The following is a 14,052-nucleotide window of genomic DNA, read 5'->3' as shown; positions in this document are numbered from 1 at the left end:
TAAATGCAGCTGGGATTGCAATGCATGGAAGCAGCTCCCTGGAGAAAGTCGGAGTTCCCTGGAAACCACACTGGTATTGGCCCGGGGGGTCGCTGAGTGCGGGGGCAGCTCTGGCCTGGAAACCACACTGGTATTGCCCAGGGGAAGTCGCTGAGTGCGGGGGCAGCACTCACCCAGTTGCACATCGTGGTGGCCGAGCCCCACCTGTCCAGACCCGACATCCCAGCTCCTGAGGCTGCAGGAGAACAGATGTGGCTTGCTCCAGCGTCTGGTAAAACCACCGCTCCTCTCTTGGTGCTTTCTCAGGTTTCATTGTGCATTTTGAGCTGTGCCTCTGATTCTTTGGGTCAAAGCGAGGGAGGAAAAAGAACAGAAGAAGAGATCACAATGAGGCAAGGTCCCAGGGCTGACAGAGAAAGGGGCCACCCTTGCTGGTGTTTCTCCACCACAGTCTCTTTAAAAATCGAGCATGGGCCGGGCACAGTGGTTCATGCCTGTAATCCCAGCACTTTGGGAGGTCAAGGCAGGCGGATCACCTGAGATCAGGAGTTTGACACCAGCTTGTCCAAAATGGTGAATCCCTGTCTGTACTAAAAATACAAAAATTACCTGGATGTGGTGGCACGCACCTGTAATTCCAGCTCCCCAGGAGGCTGAAGTAGGAGAATCACATGAAGCCGGGAGGTAGAGGTTGCAGTGAGCTGAGATCGCACCACTGCACTCCAGCCTGGCCAACAAAGAGAGACTCTGTCTAAAAAATATAAAATAAAATAAAATAAGAAATTGAGCATGGTGTGAGCATGACAGCTTGAGGTTTAACACCAAGAGCACATTACGATATGGAAGGAACATCACGTAGTAAAATCCTAAAAGACCAGATTCAGAACGTCGCTCTCAGCTCACTAACTAGGAGACTTTAAATAAGACCTTTGGCCTTTCTAAGCCCAGTCATCACCCCCTATAGAAGAGGGATAACTGCCTAGCTCGGGGGGTTCTTATCGATAAAAGACATAATGTCTGCAAAACTCCTAACGTGTCAGTATTCCTGAGGTGAACACTCTGTTGCGTGTGTGAGTTTGCATTTTGCTTCTTCCTCCTAAGGTAAAACTGAATTTTTTTACTAACAGTGCCAGGCTTCGAAGGCTTAATTTGCACCACAGCTGTCTCCTGTCCTTCCAAATTTTCTTTTTGTTTGTCCTGCCAAAATGAAGTTGTTTACAAAGATACGTGGTTTCTGTTTGCTTTGACGCCGCCTTGTGGCAAGTCTCAGAAATTGCATGTTTCCCTGGCCCAGCAAATTGAGCAAAGACTGTGTTGGGTGCATCTTAAATTTCTTTATAATTCTCCTTGGATCTACTTTCAGATGATTCCTCAAGGCAAAGTCTATTTTTTCTAAATTATGAAGTAAACTTTAGCATGTAAATATTGAGGTAAGAGTAGCGGGTAGCATTTTTATATTGGAAATTAGTAACAGATGACAAAATTCTGTTTGCAACTTGATCTTTATTTTCAGAAATGGGGACAAGCACATCATCAAAACAGATATTTATCATAGCATTTATAGTCATCCCATAAGACGAATCATCTTGACTTTGCAACTTTTCATTGGATCCTCACAAGAAGCTTGTAAAAAGCGGGCCAGATGTGATTCCTGTTTCTCACAAATTTCTCATTTGTGAAGTGAGTGGGTTAAAGGGTCCTCCTGAAACTATGCAAGAAGGGATTAAGCCAAAAGTAGAGCCCGTGACATTTTATATGGTCAGCAAAACTGTTGTGCTGCTGTTGATATTGTTCTTCTGTTTGTTTAGCAAGTCTGCCTTAGAGACACTGCACAGCACCCCTGGACCTCACTTAGCACTGATGTGTCTCCCAGGAGGGGGCCCAGGGGGACGGAGGGTCAGAGATGGGCTTGCCATGCACATCAATCTGTCCCATCTAAAAAAGCTCACCAACATCAAATAATGCGGCTTTCCTAGAAAATATTGGAATGTCTGGGTTTTTTTTTTTTTTTTTTTTTTGTGAGACAGTCTTGCTCTATCACCTAGGCTGGAGTGTGGAGGCATGATCTTGGCTCACTACAGCCTCCACCTTCTGGGTTCAAGTGATTCTCCCACCTCAGCCTCCCGAGCTGGGTAGCTGGGATTACAGGCATGTGCCACCACACCCAGCTAATTTCTGTGTTTTTAGTAAAGACGGGGTTTCGCCATGTTAGCCAGGCTGGTCTCAAACTCCTGACCTCAGGTGATCCACCCACCTCAGCCTCCCAACGTGCTGGGAGAATGGCTGGAATTGCAGTGTCATTTTCTTTCCAAGGCCATCAGTGCTACAATTCTGCCACTCATTCCAAAGGCCCATTAAAGAAGGAAGAGAAAAATTCCATTTGATATGAGTAGCGTCAACAACAAAATACCTTCTGCAGGTGGGTGGGTGGGGGTGTGTGTGTGTGTGTGTGTGTGTATTCACGTGTGTCTATTCACAGAGGCACCCAGCTAAGCCCGAACACATTACAAGGTAGAACAGATGTTCATCCCCAAAAATAGTCCGACTGTCTTGCTTTTAAGTGTAGTGCCTCAATCCTATTATTCCTTCTCCATTTTGTTTTGGCCAAAAGCAACTTGCCTGCAACTCATCCTTGGAGCAGAAGTCATGAATTGGCAAAGATTTTTTTTTCCCTCTTTTCCATTAAAAAAATTTTATGTGCCACTACTATGTCCTAGTCTTTTGTTTTTAATTGTGGTAAAAATGCACATAACAAGAAATTTACCATCTGAACTATTTTTGCGTACAGTTCAGTAATGTTAAAAATAGTGCCAGGTGTGGTTCATCCCAGCACTTTGGAGGCAAAGGTGGGTGGATCCCTTGAGGTCAGGAGTTCGAGACCAGCCTGATCAACATGATGAAACCCCATCTCTACCAAAAAGACAAAAATTAGCCAGACATGGTGGCATGTACCTGTAATCCCAGCTACTCAGGAGGCCGAGGCAGGAGAATTGCTTGAACCCAGGAGGCAGAGGTTGCAGTGAGCCAAGATTGTGCCACTGCACTCCAGCCTGGGTGACAGAGCAAGACTCCATCTCAAAAATAAATAAATAAAATTAAGTGTATTGTATAGTTGTGCAATCAGTCTCCAGAAGGTTTTCATCTTGAAAACCCAAAGCTCTGTCCCCATTAAACACTAGCCCCCCATTCCCCCTCCCCACAGCTGCTGGCAGCCACCATTCCACTTCCTGTCTCTAGAATTTAACTATTAGGTTGGTGCAGAAGTAATTATGGTTTTTGTCACTGAAAGTCAGGGCAAAAACCTCAATTAACACTTTAGGTACCTTATGTAAATGGAATCATTCAGTATTTGTCTTTCCCTGCCTGGCTTATTTCACTTCGCATAATGTTATCAGGGCTCACTCACTTAGCACGTGACAGGTTTCCCTTCGCCTTTAAGGCTGAATAATATTCCACTGTGCGGATGTACCACATTTTTTTTCAATGCCTTCCCTATCCCTCCTCCCCACCCTCCACCCAGACCCTGGCAACTGCCCCCTCAGCTTCTATAAATTCAATGTGTTTACATTTCACGTATAAACGAGATCTTGCAGTATTTGTTTTTCTGTGCCTGGCTTGCTTCACTCAACATAATGTTTTCCAGGTTCATCTACGTTGTTGCAAATGGAGATTTTCTCCTTTTTCAGGGCTGATACTCCCCTGTGTGTATATATAGCACAGTTTCTTTATTCATTTATCCACTGATGGACACTTGGATTCCATATCTTGGCTATTGTGAATGATGCTGCAATGAGCAAGCGAGTGCAACTGTCTCCTCTACCTACTGGTTTTATTTCCATTGGTAATTTACCCACCAGGACATTTCCCTTATTTTTTCATCCATGGATGGATCCTACCATGCACCATCTCAGAGAAGCTTAGGCACAGTTTGTTGGGATGTCAGGCACTGAGCAGAATGGCATGTGCCCTCTAACTCCTAACGTCCAAAAAGGAATTCATTGAAAGATGAACATACAAAGCCTTTTTTGCCAGAAGAGTGGGTTGGTGAAAGGATAGAAATCTTTCAAAATATTAGGTAGGTTTCCAGACTTTAAATCTTCCTCCCTAACAGATAGACTCAGACCCCGCTATCAAGCTGTAGGTAGTTCTGAGAGATCTCTCATTTCTAGATTTGAGTGCTTTGGGGTTTTTTTTGTTTTTGAGACGGAGTTTCTCTTGTTGAGACGGAGCCTCGTTGCTTGTTTTTGAGACAGAGCCTTGTTGCCGAGGCTGTAGTGCGGTGGCATGATCTTGGCTCACTGCAACCTCTGCCTCCCAGGTTCAAGCAATTCTCCTGCCTCAGCTTCTCGAGTAGCTGGGATTACAAGCGCCCACCACCATGCCTGGTTAATTTTTGTATTTTTAGTACAGATGGGGTTTCACCATGTTGGCCAGGCTGGTCTCAAACTCCTGACCTCAGGTGATCCAGTCGCCTCGGCCTCCCTAAGTGCTGGGATTACAGGGGTGAGCCACTGCACCTGGCCTAGATTTGAGCACTTTGCTATCCTCGGTTCTCTTTCCCGGCACAGGACACAATTGGATTCTGCCTATCGGTGATTACAGTTGTGCCTCCTGAACTGAACAGTCATAGAGAGCCAGGCTTTAAGGAAGGGAACTGTCCAGATGGCCTCTTTGGATGCTTGATTACTACAGAGAATTTATGTAAAGACTCAGGACAGTACAAGTCAGCAAAGCACAAAGGCTTGGTTTCGAGGCTTACACCAGTGCCGGTGAAGAACTTAGACACATATCAGCTTTCTTAGGTTCAATATCTGCCATGTAAGTTCTCATGTCACTGATGGGAAAATAAAAACGAATGGCATCGTTTCATTGTTTCTTTACAACCAGAGGAAAAGTACAAATTGAAATGAGAAGTGTTTGTTCGGACTCAAACTCAAAAATGTCAGCATTGTGTAGACATTGCTATCCAGTCATTGGCTTCTGAAGAGAGAGTTTTCAGGGTGATCTTGATTGCAGCCACCCACCAGCCTCCACCATTTACTGAGTGGCCTTGGGACGCTCTGGAAGGGTCGTCACTCCTCAGCCTCATTCCTATTAATTTCGTGTCTGCCTTTTGGCTGTGCAGATCTTGCTGGGTCAGAGATACAACCACTCTGTGGACTGGTGGTCCTTCGGGGTTCTCCTTTACGAGATGCTGATTGGCCAGTCGCCTTTCCACGGGCAGGACGAGGAGGAGCTCTTCCACTCCATCCGCATGGACAATCCCTTTTACCCACGGTGGCTGGAGAAGGAGGCAAAGGACCTTCTGGTGAAGGTAAGAAGTGAAGCCAAGAGTGTCTTCATCAGATGAGCATTAGGTCTTCTGGTCGGTTTTTGGTTCCTCTTAGATTCCAACTTGCACGTGGCAAACAATGATTATATGGAACTGGGTTTAAATGGGATATGCGCCATCTGTGTTTTAATAGAGGCACCAATATTATAAGCATTAAATGTCAAAAAGAGGGTAAGATAAACCCTCATGTGCATCAGTTATAAAATAAGGGCCCAGGAACCAGTTCCATGACCTTGAATACCGTCACCTGGAGATGCAGTTGGTTCATTAAACAAGCACTTGGTATGACTTAAAACTCAATCTTCTAGCTACTTGGGAGGTTGAGGCAGGAGGATTGTTTGAAGTTGGGAGTTTGAGGTCAGCCTGGGCAATGTGTCGAGACCCCTGTCTCCAAAACAATGAAGAAAAAAGAAAAGAAAAGAAAAAAAATGGGCATTTAGGCCGGGTGCGGTAACTCACACCTGTAATCCCAGCACTTTGAGAGGTCGTGAGTGAATCACCTGAGGTCGGGAGTTCAAGACCAGCCTGACCAACATGGAGAAATCCTGTCTCTACTAAAAATACAAAATTAGCCAGGAGTAATGGCACATGCCTGTAATCCAGCTACTCAGGAGGCTGAGGCAGGAGAAAATGGGCATTTATGTTATATAGAGGTTTTTGGTTTTTGTATTTTTTTTTTAACTCAGTCTTTTGTTTCCCTTAGTTCTTATTAGAAATATTCCATCCGGTTCATCTTCCCCTGCCTCTGCTTGAAAACTTAGACAGGATGTACGACTTTTTGGCCTACTCTTAGATAAAAGACAACCTGTTATCACTCTTACGTTATGAAACACTGTCTCAGTGGGACAATTAAAACCATCCAGTCCAAGATGTTATTCATCGCATTTTTTTTTTTTTTTTTTTGAGACAGAGTCTCACTCCCCCACCCAGGCTGGAGTGCAGTGGCATGATCTCGGCTCATTGCAACTTCCACCTCCCAGGTTAAAGCGATTCTCCTGCCTCAGCTTCCTGAGTAGCTGGGATTACAGGTGTGCACCACCACACTTAGCTAAATTTTTGTATTTTTAGTAGAGGTGGGGTTTCACCATGTTGGCCAGGCTGGTCTCGAACTCCTGACCTCAAGGGATCTGCTTGCCACGGCCTTCCAACGTGCTGGGACTACAGATGTGAGCCACCATGCCCAGCCTCATCACATAAATTTTAGTTTTAAATCTGGGATTCCGGCTTCCTTCCCTCTGCTCGGAGCTCGTGATTGGCAGCTGCTCACTACTGGAGGAGAGAGTGTTGTCCCGCTCTCGCTGACTGTGTTCTTGTTCTCTTCCTCTCTAACTCCTGAGTTTCTGCTTCAGACCTTACGGGGTAGAAGCCGAGAGAGGAAGGAGGATGAGCAGAAAGGACAGTTCTTATTCAGCTGGCGGCCTCCTACCCCTGAACTGGAGGATGGCTGAAGCTGAGACTTCAGGGAGGCACTCTACCAGGTTCTGCAGAAATACGTATCCTTGCAGACGTGTTTGGCTGAAACCCTTGAGATACGGGCATTTAATCCAGTCCCTAGCCTACATACTGTACCAAAGCTGATTCTGCAAGACTCTCTCACTGTTGGTTTCCTGCCCAGCAGATTGTCTTGAGCAGTGTACCAGTCTGTTCTTGTGCTGCTGTAAGGACATACCTAATACTGGGTAATTTATAAAGGAAAGAGGTTTAACTGACTCACAGTTCTGCATGGCTGGGGAGGACTCAGGAAACTTACAATCATGGCAGAAGGCACCTCTTCACAGGGCAGCAGGAGAGAGAATGAGGGCCAAGTGGGAAGGGGGAAGCCCCTTATGAAACTATACTCTCACTGTCATGAGAACAGCATGAGAGGAAAACCGCCCCCATGATTCAATCACCTTCCATCAGGTCCCTCCCATGACGCATGGGGATTATAGGATTATAATTCAAGATGAGATTTTGGATGGGGACACAAAGCCAAACCTATATTAACCAGTACAATTGACCTTTGAACAGCTTGGCAGTTAGAGGAGCCAACCTCCTATGCAATGACAAATCTGCATATAGCTTTTGAGTCCCCAAACTTAACCACCAATAGCCTACTGTTGACCAGAAGCCTTACCAATAACATGAAGTCAATTAACACATGTGTTGCCTGTTATATATATGATATACTATATTCTTACAATCTAGGAAGCTAGAGAAAAGAAAATTTTGTTAAGAAAATTTAAAAAAAAAATGTGTTTACTATTCATTAAGTGGAAGTGGATAATCATAAATATCTTCATCCTCATTGTCTTCATGTTGAGAGGACTGAGGAAGAGGGGGCATTGGTCTTGCTGCCTTAGGAGTGGCAGAGGCAAAAGAGGTGGAGGAGGTAGGAAGGAGGCGGGAGAGGCAGGCACACTCAGTATAAATTTGATTGAAAAAATTTACATATTAGTGGACCGGTGCAGTTCAAATCCAGGTTCACCAAGGGTCAACTGTACTTAAAATACCTACAGACCAGCTGTCCCCAACCTGCCCTACCCACTGTCCACTGGAAATATTGTTGACTTCTTCACTCTAACAAACTCTGAGAGTGCAGGCTATTACCATCTTAGCAGCAATCTCCAGAATTCACCATCAAAACAGAATTCAGTGCCCCATCCGTGGTAGCCCAGGATCCATCGAGAATACAGGCACAGTATTACCAATGGAAACTGGATTCTGAGAATCACAAGGTGTGAGCCAGGAGCTCCCAAGGCAAACCCATGTGGAGACATAGGAACACCTGAGAGCCATCATGAAAGCTCTGGACTCTAGACAGACTCAGAGTTGGCCTCTTTTGAGGATGCGAAATTCTCTCCACAGTGTATGAGTGTAGCAAGTTGTAGAATCAAATTAATCATGTCAATACAACATGCTAAATGCATAGAAGAATAATAAGGACCTACATATACTGAGCTGTCACAGCAAATATTTGGGTCAAAAAGACCCACCACTGTAATCAAGAGCCTAGCACATCTAGGCCGGGTGTGGTGGCTCATGCCTGGAACCCTAGCACTTTGAAAGGCTAAGGTGGGAGGATTGCTTGAGCAATCTGAAATTCAAGACCAGCCTGGGCAATATGGCGAGACCCCATCTCTACAAAAAAAATATAGAAATTAGCCAGGTGTGGTGGCTGGCGCCTACACTCTCAGCTACTCAGGAGGCTGAGATGGGAGGATCACTTGAGCCCACAAGGTGGAGGTTGCAATGAGCCGTGATCACACCACTGCACGCTAGCCTAGGTGACAGAGCAAGACCCTGTCCCCCCCTCAAAAAAAAAAAAAAAAAAAAGGATTCTAGCAAATCTAAAAGAAGTGGACCAAGAATGCAGGTGTTTTAGAAGAAACATTGTTTTTAATTTCTGGCATTTCATATGTCAGCTGGTTAAAAAATAATCATTTAGAGAAATAATTTTTAGCCTTGCTCGTGCTATGTTGAAAATGGGAATAGGAGAAGATCCTTCAACGTTGGAAGCTATCCATGGGTTCTAAATTAAAAACTAGAAAAATATTAGCAGGCTTATCTTTTTTCACCAATCTACTTTTTTGCTTTTGAAGAAGGACTTAGAATTAAATGTAAAGGGAATACACTTCCACCTCTCTAATAAAAGTGACAACTTGTCTTGGGCATTAGAAACTTGGAGGCAACTCCAGGGCTCTCCCTGGAAAATCAAGATCTTGAATCTGAGAAGTGCTGACAGAGCCCTCACAAGATCCCCAGCCCAAGGGTAAAGGAGCAAGGTGTTTAAAAATTTGAGCCACTTCCATTCAGCTTTCACTTTCTGACTGTGATCCAAACAAGCAATAACTTAGAAAACTCCCTCAACAACCAATTAAAGGCACTTTTAATGACCAAACACAGATAAAATGAAAGCTAATCTCAAAATTAACCAATTTTTTAAAAAAGGCTGACAACAGTAAAAATAAGTTAGTAGGGACTGGGCGCAGTGGCTCACCCCTGTAATCCCAGCACTTTGGGAGGCCAAGAGGGGCAGATCACAAGGTCAGGAGATCCAGATCATCCTGGCTTACACGGTGAAACCCCACCTCTACTAAAAATATAAAAAAATTAGCCAGGCGTTGTGGCAGTCGCCTGTGGTCCCAGCTACTCGGGAGGCTGAGGCAGGAGAATGGCATGAACCCGGGAGGCAGAACCTGTAGTGAGCTGAGATCGCATTACTGCACTCCAGCCTGGGCAACAGAGAGAGATTCCATCTCAAAAAAATAATAATAATAATTTAAAAATAGTAATAATAAGTTAGTGGGATCTGGATATTAAGTTATTTTATATAAAGGCAGGTTCGAACATTATTACAGTTGCTACATTTGTAGCAATCAATGTAGCAATCATAATCATGAACTCAGTGTGAAATGTGTCAGCTTGGGCTCCATAACAAGACACCACAGACTGAGTGTGGGTTAAACAACAGACATTTCTCTCTCACAGTTTTAGAGGCTGAAAGTCCAAGATTAAGGTCCAGCAGCGTCAGTTCCTGATGAGGACTCTCTTCCTGGCTGGTAGACAGCCGCCTTCTTGTTGTGTCCTTACAGCAGGGAGAGAGAGAAACTCTGGTCTCTCTTTCATATGAGACTTCTAGCCCTGTTGGATCAGGACCTTACCCCACGACCTCATTTAACCCTAATTATCTCCAGAAAGGCCTTACCACATGTGCATTTTGAGGGGATGCCATTCAGTCCAAAGCATGAGGCTGCACTGCAAAGCCTGGGCCATCAAAACCCACTGGAAAAAAAGTGAGCGCAAGGCTTGGTCTGTACAACCCAAGGCGTGAGGGCACCTCCAGACTCAGGGGCTGCCTCCAAGTGAGTCCCAAGGTGGGGGTCCTGGAGGGAGAGTCACAATCCTTCAACACCCCTCATGGCCCATAAATGCCAGCCTCCCCCTGTGCTTCCCAAATCCAGCCTACCCTGAGGATGTGCAATGCTTCAGACCAGCATGGAGGGTGAAGGAGGGGCAGAGGTAACCAGAAGCAACTCCGTGGAGAGAACTTGGAAGTGATGATTTCCAAGGAGAGAAAGACTGGGTGGGAGGAAAGGATTCCTTCCAGTTGGAGGAGAAAAGGTGAAAAGCCATGTGCTGGAATCCTACTCAGCAATGAAAAGGAACACACTATTGATCTATAAAACAACTCAAGGCATTGTGCTGAGTGCAAAAAGCCAGTCTCAAAAGATCACGTACTCTCTGAGTCCACTGACATAACTTCATTGAAATGGCAACACCATAGACATGGAAGTCAGATTAGTGGTTGCCTGGGGTTGGGGTGCTGGGGACAGGAGGGTGGGCGTGACTCTCAGGGTGCAGCACAGGCAGATCTTTGCAGTGATGGAACAGTTCGTATCTTGCCTGGCGTGGAGGTTGCCCATATCTGCACATGTGATAAAATGGCGTAAGTAGTATATACACACATGGTACCGGTGCCAGCTCCTAATCTCATGCTATCATTATGTGAGATGCAATCATTGGGAGAAATAGGGTGAAGGGCCCAGGACATCTCTGTACTGTCTTATCAACATCCTGTGAATCTATGATTATTTAAAAACAAAACTAAATCTAAAGCTAAATGCCTTGCAAACACCAAAATAAAAAGTCATCTGCAGTGTTTCAGTGGCAAGAGAAAGAGTTACCACAAGAGAAGAAAATAAATTTGCTTGAATAGAGCAGAAACTGAGATAATAAAGGATAAAGAAGAAAACAGGAGGACTGGTGGGTGAAAGAGGTCCTTTTCTTTTTTAAGACAGAGTCTCGCTCTGTCACCCAGGCTGGAGTGCAGCGGTGCAATCTCAGCTCACTGTAGCCTATGCTTCCCAGGCTCAAGCGATTCTCCAGCCCCAGCCTTCCATGAAGCTGAGACTACAGGTGCGTGCCACTGACACCCAGATGATTTTTACATTTTTTGTAGAGACGGGTTTTGCCATGTTCCCCAGGCTGGTCTCAAACTCTGGAGCTCAAAGCAATCTGCCCGCCTCAGCCTCCCAAAGTGCTGGCATGAGCCACCATTCTCAGTCAAAAGGGGTTCTAAATGAAGCTTGTCCAACCCATGCCCTGCGTACAGCCCAGGATGGCTTTGGATGCAGCCCAACGCAAATTCCTAAACTTTCTGAAGACATTATGACATTTTCTGTGATTTTTGTTTTAGTTCATCAGCTGTTGTTAGTGTTAGTGTATTTGATGTGTGGCCTGAGACAATTCTTCTTCCAATGTGGCCCAGGGAAGCCAAAAGATTGGACACCCCTCTTCTGAGTTGACATAGAAGAGTTTGGACTTGTTATTTCCCATGTGAGTTAGTAAAACTTCCATGAGCCTTCCCTCACGCACATTCTTGCAGTTGGGCTGATAAAATTAATTTCCATTATGCAATCTGCTGCCCATAAATGGGCTTCCAGCTTTATCTCTATTCCTCCTTTGCTTTGATCCAACAGCCCCCACATTCTTGAGCCCCATTTGTTACAAAAATAAAAGGTAATGCCATTTCCCAGAAATGTCCTCCAGGGAATTTGACAAAATGTCATGAAACCTAGAAGTCATAGGTCCTCTGGAAAAGCTGAGGATAGCAGCATTTCGTGGCATCTGTGACAGCAGCAGTGCCAGACCTGTCGCCGTTGGCCCTCCTAGGGCATGGATGCATGTCGTGCACTGAACAATTGCACCCTGGGAGAGGCTGTGCCCCAGCAAGAATTCCAGTGGGGACGCTGCTGTCCAGTTGATGATTGCCAAAGAAACACCCTTTACTTCCTCATTTATCCATCCAGGATGTCCTGTCCATTTGTTTGAAAATGACGGGAAACTAATGATCTGGAACATAAATATCTCTTCCTTTCATAGAAAGACATATCTGAGGAGCGACTGAAGAGGGAAGGCAGGTTCCAGGTACAATCTGTCAGCGCCGCTGCTGGCTGTCCTCCGCAGCCTGGAGCTGCTTTCCTGCACAGACTGTCCAATAAACTTAAACAAATTTCAACTACATCCTGGCTATTTTTTTCCCATCAATATAAACCTCCATCCTGACAGCTTTTATGAACAAAATCAAGTCTTCAAGAATTTTATTTCCTCAGTGCAGCTTTCCAGGAGCGGAGCTTTCAGCCTGACCCCCGTCCCGTGAGGTCACCTGTCATCCTAAGGACCTCAGTGAGTCGAGTGGCTGCAGGGCAGAACATATACTAATTTACCATTCTGTGCAAAACTGGAAAGAATATTGAAGCTCAGAGCTGGAGACCGTATGCTCTTCTCATTACACATTTTATTTTTTTAAATATATTTTTAAAATTTGCAGGTAAACATCCAAGCTCAGAAGGCCCATTGACATGATCCTCTTGGTACAAATGCCACATGTTCACTGGAAGAAATAGAATAGAAAACATAGCCTGCAGCACACGTGGCCCAGGCAGCTACTTCCAGCCTACTTTGCTGAAGCATCTCGTTAGAACGATGTGAGCGAGGTTTTGGCCTCTTCCTGAGACACTTATGCCATCTATCTAATCTCGTTTCATCCAAATGTCCTTAAGAAGTGGAGGTCAATCATTTAGTATCATTGTTTCAGGACATAGGGCAAGTCACATATTCCTTTTGCTTCCTTTTTTTTTGTTGTTGTTGTTGTTGTGTTTTTTTTTTTTTTTTTTTTTTTTTTTTTTTTTTTTTTTTTTTTTTTTGGAGTCTTGCTCTGTCACCAGGCTGGAGTGCAGTAGTGCAATCTCAGCTCACTACACTCTCCACCTCCCAGGTTCAAACAATTCTCCTGCCTCAGCCTCCCGTGTGGCTGGGGTTACAGGCATCCGCCACCACACCCAGCTAATTCTCGTATTTTTAGTAGAGATGGGGTTTCACTATGTTGGCCAGGCTGGTCTCGAACTCCTGACCTCAAGTTATCCACCTACCTCAGCCTCCTGAAGTGCTGGGATTACAGGCATGAGCCACTATGCCCAGCCTCTCTTTGCTTCTAAAACAACAATCAGCTTTTCCATGTGATGACTCCTGCTGTTTTATAGTTTGTATAAATGTATGGGGTGCGGGTGTCATTTCGTTACATGCATGGATTGCACCGTGGTGAAGCTGGGCTTTTAGTACCCACTCCATTTTCTGAGTCTACAGAAAAATATATCTTACTGTGAACTTGGTGCTTCTTTTCTATGCTGAAAAGAGGCAACCGAGATAAAATGAGGATTGAAGATGCGTGATCTGCAGGTAAACCAAGTGGAAAGACAGCTTATCCACTTCCTCAGCAGGCGTCTACTGAGCATCTATGTTGTGCACGGCACTACGCTAGCTTCTGTAAGGAACAGACGTGTCAATGGTGCCTGGCCTCCAGAGCTTACAGTCTAGCGGGAAAGAAGACAACCTTGAAAAAAGATACAATGTGCTAATCCTCCAGTGGAGGGAAGATGTTGTGTGGTGCCCAGATGAGAGATTATCCATCAGGATGAGTGGGAAGGAGGCCACCTGTCATCAAAGTGCATAGCTCCTTTGAGGCTCAGCTTCCTCAGCTGACAACTGGGATGATAAATTTGTTTTTCTTAGAATTTGTTTTAAAATCATGGAGGCATCTGGCACAGTGCCTGCCTCTCAAACAACATTGGTTGGAGTGGATGATGTATCAATCTTAAGAATCATGAAAGATGCGAATGATGTATGATGGTGTCATCAATTCTGAATATGACTTGAACAGAAGAGAGAGAGCTCCCTGT

At 45.0% G+C, this 14,052-nt stretch overlaps 1 protein-coding gene across 4 annotated transcripts in view; it reads left to right on the top strand.

Annotated features, from left to right (window-relative positions):
- Nucleotides 1-14,052, top strand: part of PRKCQ (protein kinase C theta) — a 144,388-nt gene that overhangs the window by 124,462 nt on the left and 5,874 nt on the right. For 3 of the 4 annotated variants that reach the window (XM_025395714.1, XM_025395715.1, XM_025395717.1), the window contains one exon: nucleotides 5,126-5,314. The exons of the other annotated variant lie outside the window; for it this stretch is intronic. In XM_025395714.1, coding sequence (XP_025251499.1) covers nucleotides 5,126-5,314 — 189 coding nt within the window. The remainder of the gene's footprint in view (nucleotides 1-5,125; nucleotides 5,315-14,052) is intronic. 4 annotated transcript variants of the gene reach the window in all.

The sequence above is a fragment of the Theropithecus gelada genome, chromosome 9 (genome assembly GCF_003255815.1).
Source record: "Theropithecus gelada isolate Dixy chromosome 9, Tgel_1.0, whole genome shotgun sequence".
Lineage (NCBI taxonomy): Eukaryota > Metazoa > Chordata > Mammalia > Primates > Cercopithecidae > Theropithecus > Theropithecus gelada.
This window is presented reverse-complemented; position numbering and strand designations above follow the sequence as displayed.